Source organism: Rana temporaria, chromosome 5 (genome assembly GCF_905171775.1).
Source record: "Rana temporaria chromosome 5, aRanTem1.1, whole genome shotgun sequence".
Classification (NCBI taxonomy): domain Eukaryota; kingdom Metazoa; phylum Chordata; class Amphibia; order Anura; family Ranidae; genus Rana; species Rana temporaria.
The window spans coordinates 60,027,422-60,048,441 of NC_053493.1; the positions used below are offsets into that span (position 1 = coordinate 60,027,422).

Below are 21,020 nucleotides of genomic sequence, written 5' to 3' on the forward strand. Positions count from 1 at the left end.
TGGGGAGGCAAGTAAATATATAACCATATAGAAATCAAATACCTGGCACTAGAAATAATGGATATCATACAACTGTTCAGGAAATGGGGTTCTTTCAGGTGGGAAGCTGAGGGGAGGTAAAAACAGGCAGCCAAGATGCAGTTTTACTGCCCCCTGGCAGGCCACCCAGCATGTAAAATAACCGCCAGCCTAGGCTGTTCACATGCTGTGGCCTCCGCATTTTTAACTTGGGAAACTTGCCCATTGCGTTCAATAGGACTGCGCTGCAACCATATGCAATGTATGTGACTGCAGCACGGTAGTGCAGCATTATAGGGTTAAATCAGGCAGTGAGGAGGCAATAGCACACCTCCTCACTGCCTGACAAATATCCTCTGAAAAACACTGTAGCTGGAAGGAGAGAGCCTAAGATCAGTAAAGGGGCAATTTCTGCACATCCTGACTTGTGAAGAACAGGTGCACACCTCCTGAAGTTTGCAGAACGCAGGGGTTAACACAGGAAGAACTCGCCAGGTAGCAGGTATAAAGAGAGAGCATCAGGACAACCCCCAGGCAACACACTCCCACCAGAACTGAGCCTTCCCACTGTATGGATAAGCTCCTTGGGCCGCCTTCAAGTTCTTTCAGCCCTCCACATGGATATCTGTCAGTGTGCCTCTCCAAGTCTGTCAGCTTTCTCAGTAGAGGCAATGAGGGCCAGCCAAAGGACCAGATGTAACGCTGGGGCTGCAATTTGTCCAGGTCTGTCTTACACCATCTATACCTGCCTAAAATAGACTGATAATATGAACCAAGCAGTAGGGATTTGGTGTTTAGGAAAAGTCATGAATTGAATAGTGGTCATTAAAAACTCTTCCACACACTGGCCCCAGAAGTCAGTTTGTCATACATCTGTATGGACAGCCAATAGAATGAATGGGGTATTCAACATTATCGAGATCCCAAAATCCAACTGAGATCTGCTCACCTCTACAAGGACAACATGGAAGTATGTGCAAACAGTAGCCTCTCTCCAAATGTTGAAAGTGAAGCACTGCAAATGGTCCAAGTGGTGCTTTTAAATCTGCATTTGTTGTTGGCAGGACCGAGACCCTGGGTTCAACACCCACCATACGACATAGAAACTTGTAATCTATATGCTTTCCCTGTGTGTACAAGTTTCTCCCCCATTCCAAAAAAAATAATATATATCAGCAGACAGGTCCTCCAAGTCCATCTATCACCATGTGATCTTAGGTGCACCCCAGAACCTTACTATTTTCTGCTGGCTCCTTGTTCGAAATGCATACCAGACCTGCATGAACCACTAAAACAAGGGCTAGCAGGGCTGCCATAGGAGGCACTATAGCCACCAAGGCCAATCAATACAATACAATACAATTAACCTGCAAGCATTTTTTTGGAATGTGGGAGGAAACTGGAATACCCAGAGAAAACCCACACAAGCACAAAGTGGACATGCAAGCTCAATGCAAATAGTGCAGAAGTGCTAACCACAGAGCAACTGCAGTGGCTAGCAGTTATCTAGTTTGTGAAATGATTGGCAATGTCCTGGCAAAAGAGCTAGTGAGTGGAAGACATTTTTCCAACCCTATGACCTCAGCTATCTGCTTACCATTCTTTCAGAATAACAAACAATCAACATAATAAATGGAATATCTAACAGCATTGAATTTTAAGCTCAAGTTCTCTGCCACAGGTTGTTTGTTCACTTCTACAATGACCAATGATTAGATGGCTTTCCAATCAGCACTCACCCTTTATGTTATAAACAACAAGAGGTCCAGGTACTGAACAAGTACAAATGTTCCTACTGAGTGTAAAGCACTGTGCAATGTTGTGGCCCTGCACATCTCATGCTTGGCAACACTGAGATCCTGGGTTCAACTCCCACCAGCGACAAAGAAACCTCAACTCACCCTCTCTATCTTTTCCAAAAACATGTCAGAATGAGTGTGTGCGTTTATACCACTTAAAAGAGGAGATAAAGGGTCAGCCGTTACTCACTGTGAGCAGGCAGGCTATTTATTGTAGAAAAGACATGCCTGTTCTTAGCATGTAAACTGAGCTGCGCATGCACAGCACAGCTTACAGCGCCAACCAGCTTCTGTGTGCCAGGATGACTGGCTCCAACACATGCCAAGAAATGACATTATCCTGCACCAGCCAATGAATGCAGCTGAAGATCGGCACAGAAGATGCTGGCGAGGGACAGGACCATTGGAGAGAAGGCAAGTAAACATCCCTTTAGTGCGATTTAAAGTCAATCTCAGGGGGGGGGGGGGGGGAATTCCCACTGCAAAGGTTAAATGCTCATTTGTGTCTAGGGGTACAGTCCTTATGTCCATTGTAGAGCAATGCCTAGTAAATAACATCAGAGGGTATACAACCACGGGAGCGTAAGGTTGAAGAGGCTGTGATGTCCGGTCTTACAGACTTAAGCAAGAGCGGAGGAGCCGGTAAAAGCCAGTTCACACTGCCATGCAGCCCAAACCGCTGCTATCCGCACAGCGAGCTGGGCTGCAGAGATGTGCAGGAGAGGGCGGAGTCATGCCCATTTTAAGGCACACAACTCCCCCCCCTTTTTTTTTTTAAAACAGACCTTTATATGAAGTGCAGAAATTGACACTTCATTCAGGTTATGACATATGTGACCCTGCAAAGTGGAGTGATATTCTACACAAACATGTTACATTGCATTCCAGAGCAGAGCGATATTATGCAACACTGCTTTCAGATCTGAACAGAACACACAGAAAACTATTGTTTTCTATGATGTTGCAGTTAGCTGTGTTTTTCCATGATGAAATACACAGGTAAATGCACAGTGAGTGAATGGGCCCCAAGACTGTTTTTTGCTGTCCCTAGATCTTAACAAGCATTTAACCCTTGCAGTGGAGGAGCCCCATTGCAATTCAGCATTTCCCCCCCATTTCTCTGGAATTCAGCTTTAGTGTGTTATCTTACCTGAAAAACGCAGGTCATCGCTAGGACACACAGAAAACTAGGTGTCCTTTACACACCACAAAAACACACTGAAGGTGCAATGAGCTGCGATAAAATGCAAAAATGCTGCAATCTATTGCAGTGCACATAATGAGATCACATGTAACTGTACAGCGGTGCACTGCTGTACAGTGAGATGAATGAAGTGTCAGCTTAAAGTTAAAAAGAAAGAAAAAAATGTTTTTTAATTTACAGCCGGACAACTGCAGCCGTTTAGTGCTCTGCTGTCTAGGGCTTTCCTCTACTCCCCTCCCCAGTCCAATGCAAGGCTATGGGCTCTGCATTGTACATGGTGATAGAGGGCACATAGCCTTTGGAGTGTAGAGAAGATGCAATCCCTGGTGCTATGCAGGTCTTCTGCAGATCTGTCAGTGTACCTGTCCAGGCAAGCAGATGTGAAAGGGGCCTTCGTATACTGGGTGTTATATGCACGACTAAAATGTATGGCAGGCTCTGAAATCTCCACACAAATGTGTCTGGTACCAGCAAAGTGTAGAACCCAATGTGAAGTGTACAACATTTATGGGCATAGGTACATGTATGACAGGCTCTGTAGGCTGTTAGATCCCTGCACACTGTATAAGCAGGCTGTACCAGGCCCCTACATCCCCAGGCTGTCAGATCCCTCCAAACTGCATAAGCCGGCCTCCCCCTCGGCTGTCAGATCCCTGCACACTAGAAAAGGCAGCTGTACCAGGCCCCGGCTGTCAGATCCCTGCACATTGAATAAGCAGGCTGTATCAGGCCCTGGCCTCCCCCCTGGCTGTCAGATGCCTGCACACTGGATAAGTAGGCTGTACCAGGCCCTGGTCTCCCCTGGCTGTCAGATCCCTGCACACTGCATTAGAAGGCTGCACCAGGCCTCAGCACACTTGATAAGCATGCTGTCAGATCCCTGCACACTGGATGAGCAGGCTGTACAAGGCCCCGGCCTCCCCTGGCTGTCAGATGCCTGCACACTGTATAAACAGGCCTTACCAGGCCCTGGCCTCCCCTGGCTGTCAGATCCCTGCACACTAGAAAAGGCAGCTGTACCAGGCCCCAGCTGTCAGATCCCTGCACATTGGATAAGCAGGGCATACCAGGCCCCGGCATGCCCCCAGCTGTCAAATCCCTGCACACTGAATTAGAAGGCTGCACCAGGGCCCAGCACACTGGATACATAGGCTGCACCAGGTCCCTGCACACTGTATAAGCAGGCTGTACCAGACCCTGGCTCCCCCCCCCCTGCCAGATGCCCGCACACTGGGGCATCGGGCTGTCACATCCCCCGCACACTGGGGCATCGGGCTGTCACATCCCCCGCACACTGGGGCATCGGGCTGTCACATCCCCCGCACACTGGGGCATCGGGCTGTCACATCCCCCGCACACTGGGGCATCGGGCTGTCACATCCCCCGCACACTGGGTCATCGGGCTGTCACATCCCTGCACACCAAGTGATCAGGATGTCAGATCCCCTGCACACTGGGTCATCGGGCTGTCAAAACCCTAGCACACTGGGTCATCGGGCTGTCACATCCCCCGCACACTGGGTCATCGGGCTGTCACATCCCCCGCACACTGGGTCATCGGGCTGTCACATCCCCCGCACACTGGGTCATCGGGCTGTCACATCCCCCGCACACTGGGTCATCGGGCTGTCACATCCCCCGCACACTGGGTCATCGGGCTGTCACATCCCCCGCACACTGGGTCATCGGGCTGTCACATCCCCCGCACACTGGGTCATCGGGCTGTCACATCCCCCGCACACTGGGTCATCGGGCTGTCACATCCCCCGCACACTGGGTCATCGGGCTGTCACATCCCCCGCACACTGGATCATCGGGCTGTCACATCCCCCGCACACTGGGTCATCGGGCTGTCACATCCCCCGCACACTGGGTCATCGGGCTGTCACATCCCCCGCACACTGGGTCATCGGGCTGTCACATCCCCCGCACACTGGGTCATCGGGCTGTCACATCCCCCGCACACTAAGTGATCAGGCTGTCAGATCCCCCGCACACTAAGTGATCAGGCTGTCAAATCCCTGCACACTAAGTGATCAGGCTGTCAAATCCCTGCACACTGGGTGATCAGGCTGTCAAATCCCTGCACACTGGGTGATCAGGCTGTCAAATCCCCGCACACTGGGTGATCAGGCTGTCAAATCCCTGCACACTAAGTGATCAGGCTGTCAGATCCCCGCACACTAAGTGATCAGGCTGTCAAATCCCTGCACACTAAGTGATCAGGCTGTCAAATCCCCGCACACTGGGTGATCAGGCTGTCAAATCCCTGCACACTGGGTGATCAGGCTGTCAAATCCCTGCACACTAAGTGATCAGGCTGTCAGATCCCTGCACACTAAGTGATCAGGCTGTCAGATCCCTGCACACTAAGTGATCAGGCTGTCAAATCCCCGCACACTGGGTGATCAGGCTGTCAAATCCCCCGCACACTGGGTGATCAGGCTGTACCAGGCCCGGCTGTCAGATGTGAAAAGTGTACACAAACAATCCCACAAGGTGAGCGCTGTGATCGCTGTTCTCTGGCTCCCCCAGGCGGGCGCGCGCTGCCACTGCACCCTCCCCCCCACCACCAAGCGCAGGCCCAGCCCAAAAGACAGAAGACACACACAACAAAATGGCGGACCGCGGCCCCGTCACGTGACCCCTTTGTGCCTTCCCGGTCCGAATTCTCGGCGGCGGCCGCCCCGTCTGTCCAACCGGAGGCGGTTATGGGCAGAGGGGGTCCAGCGCCAGCCGTTCATGTGGGTGAGGGGTCGCCGGAGGGACGCGCTCCGCCATCTGCGCCACCCCCCCTCCCGTGAGGGGACCATGGCGGCCATTTTGTGCAAGCTTGCGCAGAGACGAGGGGGAAGAAAATGGGGAAAAGGGAAGAAAAGAAAGCGATGAATGATTACCGACTCCTCTTCCTTTTCCATGCCGGTCGGCATCTGGGGCACGGCCCGGTTGATGGAGGCATACTCGTGCAGGTCCGGGAGGTCCTCGCAGCGGAAGACGGGTAACGGTTTGGACGCATCCAGCGCCCGCGCCCGGAACGACAATTTACTCATTTTCCGTCTACCACAGAGCCATGCGACCGACGAGCGGGGAAAGGCTCCCGGGCCGCGCTCTCATGGGGGTCTCCGTGCTGCTCCTCCGCCGCCGCCTCTTTCCCGCCCAGCCGCCGTGATCAAAATGGCGCCTCTCCCGGGGCTCCGGGTGTCCGCGGCGAGCTTCCGGCTGTGGTTTGGCGGCGTTCTATGCGCTCCGGTGTCTTGTTCTCTCCCTCCTTCTTCAATACGCCATGGCCAACATGGCGGACATTAAAACTCCGCTGTCTGCTCCCCCAGCCAACCCGAGCTGCGCAGCCATTCCCAGAGTGCATCGCGCGCCTGCGCGTCCACCGGGAGGGGGGGTCCGGGCCCAGCCGCAGAGCTCGGGGGCGCGCAGGGGACAGGGGAGCGCGCTTTACACTACAGCGCCTGAAGTGCAACACACATACACACGGCTGGCTTCCCCCTTCACAACAGCTTGTCATGTGACTAGCCCCTGAATAAAAATCATTAAGAGACATGGCGGCCTGACAAGCCATACTAGGATTCCAGTACAGCTGGGCTGTCAGAGGTTGCCCACTGGTGGTGGAGTGATGTAGCTTCCATATAAACCACAAACAGTACCTCACGAGTCCTGACTGAGTTCTTATCCCAAGAAAACCTTCTTTCCAGTTTAAAGTAAAATAGTGCGGCATTAGAACCCCTGACAGGTTTTTACACATCGTTCACATTGAATGCAGCCTTGAAATCACACGATTTCAGCGTGACTCAAGGTATCTGTGCAGCTTCATGCACAGACGTCTATGCAAGCGGCACCCCGTGTTCGCCAAAAGTAGTTCAGAAACTACCTTTTCTAATTGATGCGGCACCACAAAGTCGGCATCGCACCAATTTGAACATGGCCATTGCTGACAATATGGTGCGACCTGTCAAATCGCACGACAAGTCGCTCCAATATGAACAAGGACTTATACAAGTGTCACCAGTAGGCTAGGTTAAAGCAGGGGTTAACCCTAAAAAAAATGTTTTTTTTTCTTCTAGCATGCCATCAAGCATACTAGCGCGATCTACAGTACACCTTTCTTTTATTTTTTGGCGGCGTACTTACTGTTTACTGCCGTAATGAAGTTTCAGACTCCCCGCGGGGAATGGGCATTCCTATGCACAGGGAAGATGATTGACGGCCGGCTATGGCTCGTCACGCTCCCCGAAGATAGCCGAAATAGGACTTGCCTCTTCACGGTGCCTGCGCAGTCAGCTCCGATGTCTGTGCGCAGGCGCCGTATTGCGCCGTGAAGAGGCAAGTCCTATTTCGGCTATCTTCGGGGAGCTTGACGCGCCATAGCCGGCCGTCAATCATCTTCCCTGTGCATAGGAACGCCCATTCCCCGCGGGGAGTCTGAAACTTCATTACGGCAGTAAACAGTAAGTACGGCGCCACAGTAAGTGCCACAAATCCGCCCACATCGTCGGCGGTAAAAATAGCAGCATTTTACCGCTGACTCTATGGGCGGTTCAGTATGAAAGGGGTCTAAGAGTATATGGATTAGTTTGTGAAAAATGTTATATAGTGTCTACAAACTATGGGTATTTTTATTACTAGTAATAGTGGTGATCAGCGACTTATAGCGGGACTGCGATATGGCGCGTACAAATTAGACACTGACACTTTTTGGGAACCAGTGACACCAATACAGCGATAACTGCCTAAAATATGCACTGGCTAGGAAGGGGTTAACCTCTAGGGCGATCAAGGGGTTGAATGTGTGCCTAGCCAGTGTTTTACTACAGTGTGGGAGGTGCTTTTATTAGAGGAAGTCATGGATCCATGTCCTTGCTTTGCAGAGACACATGATCCATGTCCTCCTTCGTGTCAGACTGGTGATCTGCCTTGTTTACATAGGCAGGCCACCATGCTCTCTCTGAATGCATATTCAGTCCAGTGCTTATTCATTCTGCATCAAACACACATGGACAGCGTTTACCTTTAAAAGGCCCTAGTTCCCACCATTGCAACGTGTTCCAGTGCAGTCAACAAAAGTAGTTCATGCTGTATTTTTTTCTGTATGAAATGCGGCAAAGAGTATCAAAAAACAAACATAAAAACACACGTCAACGGAAATGAGAAATAAAAAAAAAAAAAGGGGGGAGGAGAATGGGTAGGGGGGTCACGGGAACCGGATATGCTTGCAGTCTTCTACAGCATGTAAACTGACAGCTCATCTGACAGCGCCGGCCTCATCCCTTTGTGCTTGGTTGATGGATTCCTGCAAATGGGCAGGAATGTCATTCCAAGTCAGCCAATCAAGGTGCCCAAAGACACCACCAGAACATGCCGCCACCAGCAAGGGGCCTAGACTGCTAGAGGAGGCAAGTTTAATGACCTGCTGACCGCAATACGTATATGCAGTGCCTTGAAAAAGTATTCATACCCCTTGAAATTTTCCACGTTATGTCATGTTACAACCAAAAACGTAAATGTATTTTATTGTGATTTTATGTGATAGACCAACACAAAGTGGCACATAATTTTGAAGTGGAAGAAAAATGATAAATGGTTTTAATTTTTTTTTATACAAATAAGTACAGTGGAACCTCGGATTGCGAGTAACGCGGTTAACGAGTAGTTCGCAATACAAGCACTTTTTTTTTTTTTTTTAATCCTGAATTGGTTTGCGAGTGTTTTTCCTCGCAAAATGAGCAATATCGCGAGACAACGCAGTACCGCGTTTTGCCTGAGGTGGGGGAAGACCTCAGAAATACTCAAGTTTCCAAGGTTTTCCCAAGTCCAGGCGAGATGTCCTTGGCCTTTCCGAGTGTTTCCGAGGCTCTCCGGTGCCTCCCCAACTTCTGGCCACATGCGGTATTGCATGCCATTGAAGTTAGTGCGGGAAAAAAAAAATTGTTTCCATTGACTTCTATGGGGAAACTCACTTTGATATTTGAGTGCTTTGGATTACGAGCAGTCTCCTGGAATGGATTATGCTCGTAATCCAAGGTTCTACTGTATCTGAAAAATGTGGCGTGCATTTGTATTCAATCCCCTTTTCTCTGATACCCCCAACTAAAATCTAGCGGAACCAATTGCCTTCAGAAGTCACCCAATTCGTTAATAGTGTCCACCTGTGTGCAATTTAATCTCAGTATAAATAGCCATTCTGTGAAGCCCTCAGAGGTTTGTTAGAGAACCTTAGTGAATAACCCGCATCATGAAGGGTAAGATACACACCAGACAGGTCAGGGATAAAGTTGTGGAGAAGTTTAAACCATGTTTAGGTTATACAAAATATCCCAAGCTTTGAACATCTCATGGAGCACTGTTCAATCCATCATCCGAAAACTGAAAGAGTATGGCACAACTACAAACCTACCAAGTCATGGCCGTCCACCTAAACTGACAGGCCAGGCAAGGAGAACATTAAGGATGAGCTCCGGCGTGTTCGCATAGAACACGTTCAGAGCCCGCCAGGAAGTCGGCACCCGCGCTGCGCTAATCACAGCCAGGCAGACATTTCCCGATCTCTGCAGCCGAGCATCGGGAAATGTCTCCCTGGCTGTGATTAGCGCAGCGCGGGTGCCGACTTCCTGGCGGGCTCTGCACGTGTTCTATGCGAACACGCCGGAGCTCATCCGTAGAGAGCATTCATCAGGGAAGCAGCCAAGAGGCCCATGGTAACAGAGATCCACAGCTCAGGTGGGAGAATCTGTCCACAGGACAATTAGCATACCTCCCAACATTTAACAAATCCACTGCGAGATATTCTTTAAAATTGTCATTAAAGTTGTTGAGCGGGGGGGGGGGGGGCGGAATGAAGTTGTTGAGCGGGGGGTTATGCCCCATAATGCTTCTAACCTGAGCACAGCCTGTCGGTTCTCCTACGGTCATTGTAGCATGTCTCTCCTCAGACCTTTTCCTCCTCCTTCCGTGCTCCCTCTTCTTGCACAACTGCCAACTTCCTTTGCGGGAAAATTAACCCGTTTGCGGGACTGCGGGAAGATGCAGTCTGTGCGGGAAAGTCCTGCAGAATCCGTGCGGGTTGGGAGGTATGCAATTACTGATGCACTCCACAAATCTGGCCTTTATGGAAGAGTGGCAAGAAGAAAGCCATGTGGGGGTCACAGCAAACATGTAGAAGAAGGTGCTCTGGTCGGATGAGACCAAAATTTTAGGCTTTAGACTTTTTGGCCTAAAAGCAAAACATGTGCAGTGTTGTGGAAAACTACCACTGCACATCACTCTGAACACACCATCCCAGGGCTGGACTGGGACAGAAATTTGGCCCTGGACTTCATCCAGACTGGCCCACTTTGACAGGTGTCTCCCATGGCAGCCGGACAACTCCCGCACCACCCCATGCCACCCAAGCCCCCTCTCCCCCTTCACTAGCCACTAGCCATTCTACTTTATTAGAGTAGAACGGCTGGTACTCTTATAAGCAGTACCAGTGGGGAAGCTAGACATTATTTCACCTGGGGCAAAGAATCAGTTTGGTGCCCCCCCTTATGGGACAAGATTAGGCAGAAGGGAGAAACTCCCAGGCCATAGCTGTTGAGTCAGCTGTCTGTCCCCTCCCCCATGCTCCTCTGTCGTACCCCCTGCTTCTCTGGTCCTCCCCCTGCTTCTTTGTTCCCCCCAGGTGAGCGCTGCGGGGAGGGAGAGGAGGTGAGCGCTGCGGGAAAGGAGAGACAGAGGAGCGGAGGGGGGCGGCAGTCCACTCTCACTGAAGCCGGCCCACCGGGAAACTCCCTGTAGTCCCAATGGGCAGTCCATCCCTGCACCATCCCCACTGTGTGGTGGTGGCAGCATAATGTTGTGGGGATGCTTTTCTTCAGCAGGGACAGGGACGCCTGTTAGGCCTCGTACAGACGGGCAAACATGTACGATGAAAACAGTCCGCCGGACCTTTTCAGCGTACATGTCGGCCCGGAGATTTCTGTAGGATGGCTGTACACACCATCATACAGAAATCCGCACGTACACGATACACGGCGACGAGGCCGCGGCGACGTGCGCGGCCCTGGCAGTTTAATGCTTCCACGCATGTGTCATTCGACGCATGCGAGGGATGGCGGCCGCTCGGACATGTACGGTAAGTCTGTGCAGACGACCGAACATGTCCGACAGACAGGATTCCAGCGGGCATGTTTCTAAACAAGTTTAGAAACATTTACCCGTTCGAAAAAGGCCCGGCGGGCAAATGTACGCTGGAATCCTGTCCGCTCAGCTGTATAGACGACCGAACATGTCTGCTGAAACTGGTCCGCGGACCAGTTTCAGCAAACATGTTCGGTCGTGTGTACGGGGCCTTAGAGTTGATGGGAAGATTGATGGAGCCAAATACAGGGCAATTTTTGAAGAAAACCTGTTAAGAGACTGCAAAAGACTGGGGTGGAGGTTCACCTTCCACCAGGACAACGACCCAAAACATACAATCAGAGCTACAGTGGAATGGTTTAGATCAAAAGCATATCCATGTGTTAGAATGGCCCAGTCAAAATCCAGACCTAAATCCAATTGAAAATCTGTGGCAAGACTTGAAAGTTGCTGTTCACAGACGCTATCCCATCCAATCTGACAGAGCTTGAGCTATTTTTCAAGGAAGAATGGGCAAAAATGTCACTCTCTAGATGTGCAAAGCTGGTAGAGACATACCCAAAAAAGACTTGCAGCTGTAAATGCAGCAACATGTGGTACTACAAAGTATTGAGTCAGGGGGCTGAATACAAATTTACACTTTTCAGATATTTGTAAAAAAATTGAAAACCATTTATCATTTTCCTTCCACTTCTCAATTATGGGCCACTTTGTGTTGGACTATTACATAAAATCCCAATAAAATACATTTACGTTTTTTGGTTATAAAATTACATAATGTGGAAAATTTAAGGGGTATGAATATTTTTTCAAGGCACTGCACTGTGGTTTACTGGGGTTATGGCTGAAGATATCAGCCATAACCCCCCGGTATCTTTTTATGCAGTCGGTGTCAGCTTCCTCATTTAACAAGTTCAAGAGGCCCAGGAGCCGCTGGAACAGTTTCCGAAGGGGCGCAAGGGGACGTCCCCTACTTCCCGGGGGTGTTTCTTGGGCTACTGTTTGTCAGTTTTCCGAGAAACGATCCGACTGTGCAGCCGGCTGCTTCCATAGTCGAAGAGTTAAAGTGATTGTAAAGTCTGGTTTTAAAAAACAAAAACAAATATACTTACCTCCTCTGTGCAGTTGGTTTCACACATTGGAGCTTGGATTCTCCTCTTCTTGGGTCCCTTTTTGCTGCTCCTGGCCCCTCCCTCCTGTCAAATGCCCCCACAGCAAGCAACTTGCTATGTGGGCACCTTAGCCAAGCTGCAGCTCTGTGTATTCAGACTGAGATCTGCAGAATTTGGAGACCAAGGTCAACACTTTGAACTCATTGTTTGGTTCCTTGAACCATTTTTTTTACAGGGTGGCAAGGTACATTATCTTGCTGAAAGAAGTCACTGCCATCAGGGAATTTCCATGAAAGAGTGGACTTGGTCAGCGGTACATGTCAAGTAACAAATGACAGGACCAAGGTTTTCCAGCAGATCACAAAGCCCATACTGCATCCTGGTGTCATCTGTTCCACACACACACACACACACGATGTAAAAGAAAATGCAATTAATCAGATCAGGCCACCTTCTCTGTGGTCCAGTTCTGATGCTCACAAGCCCACCGTAAGCACTTTTAGACTGTGGACATGGGTCAGCATGGGCACCCTGCACAACCAACTGCAATGCCCCCCTTTTTTTTGCTTTCAACACATCAACATGTTTACCTGCTGCCTAATATATCCCATTGATTTTCGGCTGTCATAGTAACAAGTTAATCAATGTTATTCATTTAACCTGTCAGTGGTCGTAAAGTTATGGCTGTTTTGTGTATTGTAGATTAGATGCAGTAGTTGTATTAGTTTTCTCTTTAGGTTAAAATCCTAATATAGGGAACCTAGTCATAAGCATGGGTTATGTGTACAGTAGCTACCTTCAGGAGAGTGAACACCGGACAAAAAATAAATACAATAATAATTAAAAAATTATGGGAAGGATGGACCCGTGAAAAACGTATTTTACAGTCAAGCCAAAAATTCTATTTTTTCTTAGTCGCACAGTAAGGGACACTGGATCTTAGACACGCAAGATCAGATATTGGTTGGGACCAGACTGGAGATAGAGGGCCAGATCCACAGAGCAAGTACGCTGGCGTATCCACTGATACGCCGGCGTACTTTCAAATTTCCCGTGTCGTATTTTTAGTTTGAATCCTCAAACCAACATACGACGGCTTCTGGGTTCGATCCGACAGACGTACGGCTTCATATGCCTTCGGATCGTAGGTGCAATGCTTTGGCGCCCGCTGGGTGGAGTTTGCGTCGTTTTCCGCGTTGGGTATGCAAATTAGCGATTTACGACGATCCACGAACGTACGCGCGGCCGTCACATTTTCTAACGTCGTCTGTAGTCGGCTTTTTCCATCGTATAGTTAAAGCTGGTATTTTGCGGCGTATAGATAGACTTGCCATGTTAAGTATGGCCGTCGTTCCCGCGTCAAAATTTGAATTATTTTTTTTGCGCAAGTCGTCTGTGAATAGGGATGGACGTAACTCACGTCTAAGTTAAAAAAATTATGTCATTGCGATGTCATTTCGCGCAAAGCACGGTGGGAAATTTCTGGACGCCGCATGCGCAGTTCATTCGGCGCGGGGACGCGCTTCATTTAAATGAAACCCGCCGCCAGAAATACACTACGCCGCAACTTACGGCGCAAACTCGCTGAGGATTTGAATATAAGGGTACGGCGGCGTAGTGTATCTCTGATACGCTGCGCCGATCCAAATGTATGTGGATCTGGCCCAGAATCTCTTAGCCTCACTCCACAAAAACTATGCCCTCCAGGTGCAATGGTAGGCTTTATGAGAAGTTAACTCCCTAGCCTTCAGGAGGCTACAGATGACTGAATTTGATAGGCCCTGGGCTTTAACAGCTATGCCATTAAACCACTGACCGAGAAGCATGATGGTGGACAGGCTTTTGGATAGAAGGTCTGGGCCCAAGAGGGCCTATAGAGAGTCTGTCAGGAGCTTAGTATGTCCCAGAACCATATACTCCTGTCTCAGTTTGGTGCAATGCGAGACACTGGATCACCAGATCCTCCCCTGGGAAGGCTCGAGAGTTCCTGGATCCGTTCTGTTTATTGTTGAATCTGAACACCACAATATTCACATATGCGGTCCTCCAGATTTGGCAAGGAGTTTGAAACATTTCTGAAAGGGAGAACTCACACCCCCACCCGATCCAGATGTCAATGGCTAAGAAAGTCCCCCTTCCAATTTCCCAGACCTTGGATGTGGAACGTAGACAAAACTGGAACATGCAGTTCTGCCCAGGTAATAATCCAGTCTCTTTCAGGGGAAGGAGAGCATACTTGCCCAGTTTGTTTTGTTCCTTTCCAGACAAGTGCATCAAAGAGATCAGACAGATATTCTCCCTCAAAGGGCAGCCACTCAAAGTGCTTCTTACATGGGAGTTCCGCCAGCATTTTAGCCAAAGAATTCTCTGCATATGAACAGAGAAGCTCATGCTAAAAATCTGGCAAAGGGTATCTGAGAGGCCATTCATGCAACAGCATAATGCTCCAGGTGTTGGTGAATAGAGCTAGGGTCCTGGGCCATATGCTTAGTCCAGAAAACAAAGGTCTGCCAGACAGCCTTGGGTGTAAACCACTGGTTACCCATCAGGCCCACGAAAGAAAAAACAAGGCTTTAACCTCTGGTCCACCAGATCCCCAAACACAGCATTATCTTACACAGGGACCATTGGTGTCTTGTTAAGACAGACAAGAAATGGCTGGGTCAACCACAGGGGCCTCAATTTCAGAAAAGTTCAGAAGAAGCAAAGATTTTTTCAGGGTGAGGACAGTTATTGTACAAGGCAGGTTCTAAGAGTGCGTGGACTGAGAAGGTCTTAGTACATTTTCAAACTTTAGTTAAACCATACTTGAGACCTTGACATGTTAAAAGTGTCACAGGCCATGCTCCACTACTGTGTGAGGACCAGCATACTGGGTAAGAAAAGGACGAGAGCCCTGTAACTTTTACAGCATACCTCCCAACCGTCCCCGATTTCGCTGGAAAGTCCCGCGATTCGCGTCAAATCCAGCGGTCACTATTTTTTCCCACATTCCCCCCCCCCCCCGGATTACCGTGATTCGCAGTGAAAATCCCGCGGTCCCGTGACTGGCGAACCCCCCCTCTACAACTTAGATCCACGGAACCCCCCCCGATCAACAACTCTGATCCGCGGCCCCCCCACTCAACAACTCTGATCCGCGGCCCCCCCGCTCAACAACTTTGATCCCGGCCCCCCCCGCTCAACAACTTTGATCCCCCGGAATCCCCCCCCCGCTCAACAACTTTGTTTGGGGGGTATGCCCATTTGTCCCTCATTCTGAATTTGAAAAGTTGGGAGGTATGTTACAGTGCCAGATGCCTTCTTACTCTGGGCAGATGTGTAGGGACCAGCCCCATCCTGGCTTCACACTCCATGATGGGCATAACCCCATAATGATCTTTGCTGCTGAAAAACAGCTTTGAACTTGTTTAGCAGTGGTCATCAACCCTGTCCTCAGGGCCCACCAACAGGCCAGATTTTATGCATTACCTTGGGAAGATGCAGACTAGAATACTGCAATCACTGAGAAGCAAACAATAAATCGCCTGTGATGTATTGCAGTTATCTTGCAAACCTGGCCCGTTATGCCTCGTACACACGGCCAGACTTTCCGAGAAAAAAAGTCAGACAGACTTTTTTTCTAGGAAAGTCCAGCCTTGTGTAGCCTCCATCTGACTTTTTTTGTTGGAAGTCCGATGGACCTTAGATAGAGAACATGTACCCTTTCTTTCCGACGGACTAACGGCAGGATTTTTGCATGGTCAAAAGTCCGACCATGTGTACATGGCATTAGTGTGCCTTGAGGACAGGGTTGATGACCACTGCTGTATAGCACCCTGCAGCTAACTCAACACATTGCATCACATGCCAAGGTAAATACTCATGCAGAATCCAGTCCCCAAATAAACATTACACTCCAGTCCTGCATTTTCTCAAGGCAAGGTCTGATTATAGTTCCCCAAGGCTGGGGAGTCAAATGATTCCAAAGCTGCCTAAGTAAGCCACAGTTGCTGTGATGCAGCCAGGAAGCTTGATAGAAGAGGAAAAAGCTGACACTCAAAAGAGGCATCTTCCAGTAAAGATGTTCATCACCTAAGGAAACTATCAAAAAACAGAGGATAGCTGGAAGTGGAAGGGGTCCTCTAGGGAACGTCCCTGCAGATTTCTTCCTTTGCCAGTGTCCAATTATCCTCCGTCTCGTACTATACGATTAAGAAATATCTATTTATCCTGACAGAAATGAAGTGTCCTTGTCACTTCCTGTGTGATGAATTGAAAGCAAAAAACTAATTTTTCTTATGTTAACTATTCTCATCACCCCCATGTAAGAGATGAATAAAAACCCGACAGGGTTTCTAGCCATTCAGTACTGTAGAAAGAAAAATGCCTGTAGTCTCTCACACGCATGTCTTTGGGTATATAAGAAAACGAAAGAAAAATAAACTTGGAGCTTCCATTACCTACTTGTTGTTCTGCAACGTATCAAAGTATTTGAGGCACTAACCCACAGCAAATATGTGTGTATGGATATTTTTTCTGTTCTGAGTACTTGTTCCAGGTTGGTTAATCAAAGTATTGGAGGCCAGAAGATGAGTGCCAGCATAACAGCCCTCATTTCTCTCCATTTAGTCCATTCAGTCCAACACTATACAAAAAGAGAATGTAGAAGGGTTAAATCAGTGGTTACCAACTTAAAGCGGAGGTTCCGCCAAAATTGCTTTTTCAAAAGCCAGCAGCTACAAACGCTGCCCGCTTCCCTACTGTGCATGCGCGAGTAGTACGGGGTGCCGTCACTGGTTCCCCGCTATATCCAGGAACAGTGCGTTTCCCAGAAGACAGCGGGGGTGCGGGTAGGGGTGTGAAAGGTGCCAAATGTTACACCGGAGGGGGGAGGGTTACGAAAAGCGGAAGTTCCATTATTGGATGGAACTCCGCTTTAAAGCGGAGGTCCGCCGATTTGTATTTTATTTTTTTAAAGTCAGCAGCCGCTGACAACTTGCGGCTCCACTTCCTGGTTCTCTACTGCGCATGAGCAAGGCACGCTGCACGATCCAAATGGTCCCTGTTGTCTTCTAGGACCTGTGTGTCTCCTAGAAGACAGCGGAGGGGGGGTTGGGGTTGTGGCGTAAATACCCGCAGATAATGCGCCCATCTATGCCCGGCAGTGGGTGCAAATACCTGTATTAGACAGATATCTGCTTCCCCCCCCCCCCCCTGAAAGGTGCCAAATGTGACACCGGAGGGGGAGGAATCCAGACAGCGGAAGTTCAATTTTTGTGTGAAACTCTGCAAAAGAGGTATAGGAGTCCTCATCTGTCACCACCAAAGGGCACCACATAATGTCCAGTGTTTGCAATGCTACAAAAGACTGTTATAGACTGCTGATATGCCTTCGTAGATGATGGTAAAAGACTTGATACACGCTGCAAGTTTGAATGATAATAAGAGGCAAAACTTTTGTTTTAGATATGACTAAAGTATAGAGCATAGAACCCACTGTCAAATTTGTATTGTTGGCCATTTCCCCATTATAGAGATTCCCCATATTTTTTTTGTACGTGTCACAAGAACACATGAATAGAGAATTCTGCAATTGGGAAGAAAGGATTTCCCTCACATTAGAAAGATATCTTCTCACCATGACCCCTTTCACACTGGGTCGCTTTGCAGGCGCTAGAACGCTAAAAATAGCGCCTGCAAAGCGACCTGAAACAGCCGCTGCTGTCTCTCCAGTGTGAAAGCCCCTGAGGGCTTTCACACTGGAGTGGTGCACTAGCAGGATGGTAAAAAAAAGTCCTGCTAGCAGCATCTTTGGAGAGGTGTGTATACCGCTCCTGCCCATTGAAATCAATGGGCACCGCGGCTATAGCGCCGGCAAAGCGCCCCTGCAGAGGAGGTTTGCGGTGGTTTAAACCCATTCTCGGCTGCTAGTGGGGGGGTAAAAGCGCCCTGCTAGCGGCCGAATAGCGCCGCGAAATTGATGGTAAAGAGCCGCAATTACTGCCAACGCTGCCCCCGTGTGAAAAGGGGCCTTCTTGTTGACTCTACAGGGCAGTAAATAAATGGAAATCCCCCCCAGTGAGAGACAGGTGGCAAAAGGCTGACATTATTTTTCGCTTTAAAGAGAAAAGAGAGAAAAAGAAAAAAAAAAGGAGAGAGAAAAAAAAGGAGAAAAAAAAAAAAAGATAGCATTTTTTCCAGCTTCCCCCTGAACTCTCCTCTGTTATTAGTACATGTTGAATTTAGAAGCATTTTTTGGTTTACATTAACCATAAATGCTACCACTACATACTGCTAAGGTCCAGGGGGCACAAGTAACAAAGGGCGACAGGGTGGGGATGTGTTCGAACCTCCCATATTTGTTATTTCTGCCGTGTCCCCACACTGAATATATTTCCCCTTAGCTTTAGATAGATACACTGCTATATTTGTGCAGTAACAGAAATTAGACATGCCTACTGTTCTTGCAAGCAATTTGAAGAAAATGTTATTAAATGTTAAAGCGTTTTATGAATGATGAAAAATTACATATATAGATGGAAAATTGTGTATATATATATATATATATATATATATATATATATATATATATATATATATATATATATATATATATATATATATATTTTTATATTAGGGCTGTTAATGATCAAAACATTTTTGTTCGATTAATCGTTTTTTGTTTTTTTTAATCGATTAATCGACTAATTTAGATTAATTATAACGCACATACAGATCCAACTACTTTTAGCCGATCTCCTTGCAGGCTGATTCCCAGTGCAGCTACCAACCACTGGAAAAATGGATAGCAGGATACAAAAAACACACAAAGGCAACGCTCGATGGGAATAGCATTAAAACTTTTATAGTCTTCAAGTAGGTAACAAAATAAAAATTGCACTGGAGATAAAATCGATGTAGCTACATAAACTGTAAAAATCGTGCGAGTAATACCAAACGGTACCAAAAGCAGTCATAAAAACATGTAGCCAAGTATGATACTGGTATAAAAATGTGTACAACAATACCACTGCTGAATCCAGATGAGGAGAGGTTAACATCAGTCCTACAGTACATCAGTAATACATTCTATATTTGCTATTGTTTCTTCTGCCCTCTTCAGGTAGTTTGTAAAAACGCAACTGTCATTCTGGACCTAACCTTACTGCAGAACATTAGAGAGAAAAAAAATTAAAAAACACTACTGGCATCATATGCGCAAGCACTGAAATACAATTCTAATTATGAGAAATTTAAATGATGTTACCATTTCTATAATGGGTAAGAAAACATCAAATGTTTTAATGGCTCACTAGAGTGAAGTTATATAAAATAGGTCAGCATGCCAGCTTGCTCCAGTCTAACAAAATTATTTTTTCTAAATATTATTTTAAAATCCTTTTTGATTCTGTTCACAATATGGGTGCAAAAGAGCAATGCTATGCGTTTTCTGGTAGAGTTCCACCAGCAGCTGTATTGCTCAAGCAATATAAAAATAAAAAAAATTATGACTTCACGATAGGTTCGCACCCACCACAAGTATAAGGAGCATTATTCCTAGTGACCATACTGACTAATGTGTCAAGAGATCATTTTTAGCAGGGGTTACCTAATGCCTCGTACACACGATCGGTTTTCACGGCGGTCAAAAGTCTGCCTGGAAAAAAAAAAAAAAGAGGAAAACTGCCATGACAGCTTTGGTCGGGAAACCCGGCCGTGTGTATGCTCCACTGCAGTGTTTCCCATAGGAAAACTGCAGAGCAAAAAAAACGCAGATAATTGCAGTGGGAAAAAAAGAGAACAAGATCTCATTTTTTTTTGCTCAGTTTTGCTCACAGTTTTCCTGTCTGGAAAACTGCTATGGAGCATACACACGGATGGTTTTCCCGACCAAAAGCAAACATGGCATATTTCCCGTCGGGTAAACCGACAATGTTCGACTCGAACATCGTATGTTCGAAGAAAAACGAATGTTTTGGCGTGTCATGGCCCATAATTCACTGCGGCATTGCTGGCTGATGATTGGCCAATCACAGCGCACAAAAAACGGAGAGCCATAATTGGCCAAAGCCAGGGTGGCTTTGGCCAATTATGGCTCAGGGGGTTTAGTACACACCCCACACTATAAAAGGCCACCTGCAGGTCGGCCTTGTGTAGTGTGTTGCGGTGGAGAGACACAGATTTTTCTAGGTAGATAGAGCAGGCAGGCTAGTCCGTTAAAGTTACAGTGTGTAGAGAATATATATATATATATATATATATATATATATATATATATATATATATATATATATATATATATATATATATATATATATATATATACACATATATATACACACACACACACACACACACACATCCCAGGTGTTGTACATATAATCATACACTGTATAGTTTAGCTAGATCAGCTATTCCTAATTTATTATTATTATACAGGATTTATATAGCGCCAACAGTTTGCGCAAGCGCTTTAATTTACTGGCAGGCAGGTGATTGTGCTAGCTGCAGTATTCTCACGTGGTGTACTGCCTGTGTCCTCTGCAGTGTGCACCATAAAGCTATGTGGTGTGTGTGTACTGCCTTTGTCTTCTGCAGTTTGCACCTAAAGCTACGTAGTGTGTGTGCTGCCTTTGTCCTCTGTAGTTTGCACCTAAAGCTACGTGGTGTGTACTGCCTGTGTCCTCTGCAGTGTGCACCATAAAGCTACGTGGTGTGTGTACTGCCTTTGTCCTCTGTAGGCCATTAGTATGTCTGGAAGGACAACAAGGAGAAACA

The 21,020-nt window shown here is 47.7% G+C and overlaps 1 protein-coding gene across 4 annotated transcripts in view; it reads right to left on the reverse strand.

Annotated features, from left to right (window-relative positions):
• Positions 1-21,020, reverse strand: part of EPC1 (enhancer of polycomb homolog 1) — a 118,105-nt gene that overhangs the window by 80,178 nt on the left and 16,907 nt on the right. The window contains exon 1 of one of the 4 annotated variants that reach the window (XM_040352629.1): positions 5,919-6,417. The exons of 2 other annotated variants lie outside the window; for them this stretch is intronic. In XM_040352629.1, the coding sequence (XP_040208563.1) occupies positions 5,919-6,071 (153 nt within the window). In that variant the 5' untranslated portion in view covers positions 6,072-6,417. Of the gene's footprint in view, positions 1-5,918; positions 6,439-21,020 lie in introns of those variants that run through there. One more of the 4 variants, XM_040352632.1, reaches the window with a different exon arrangement.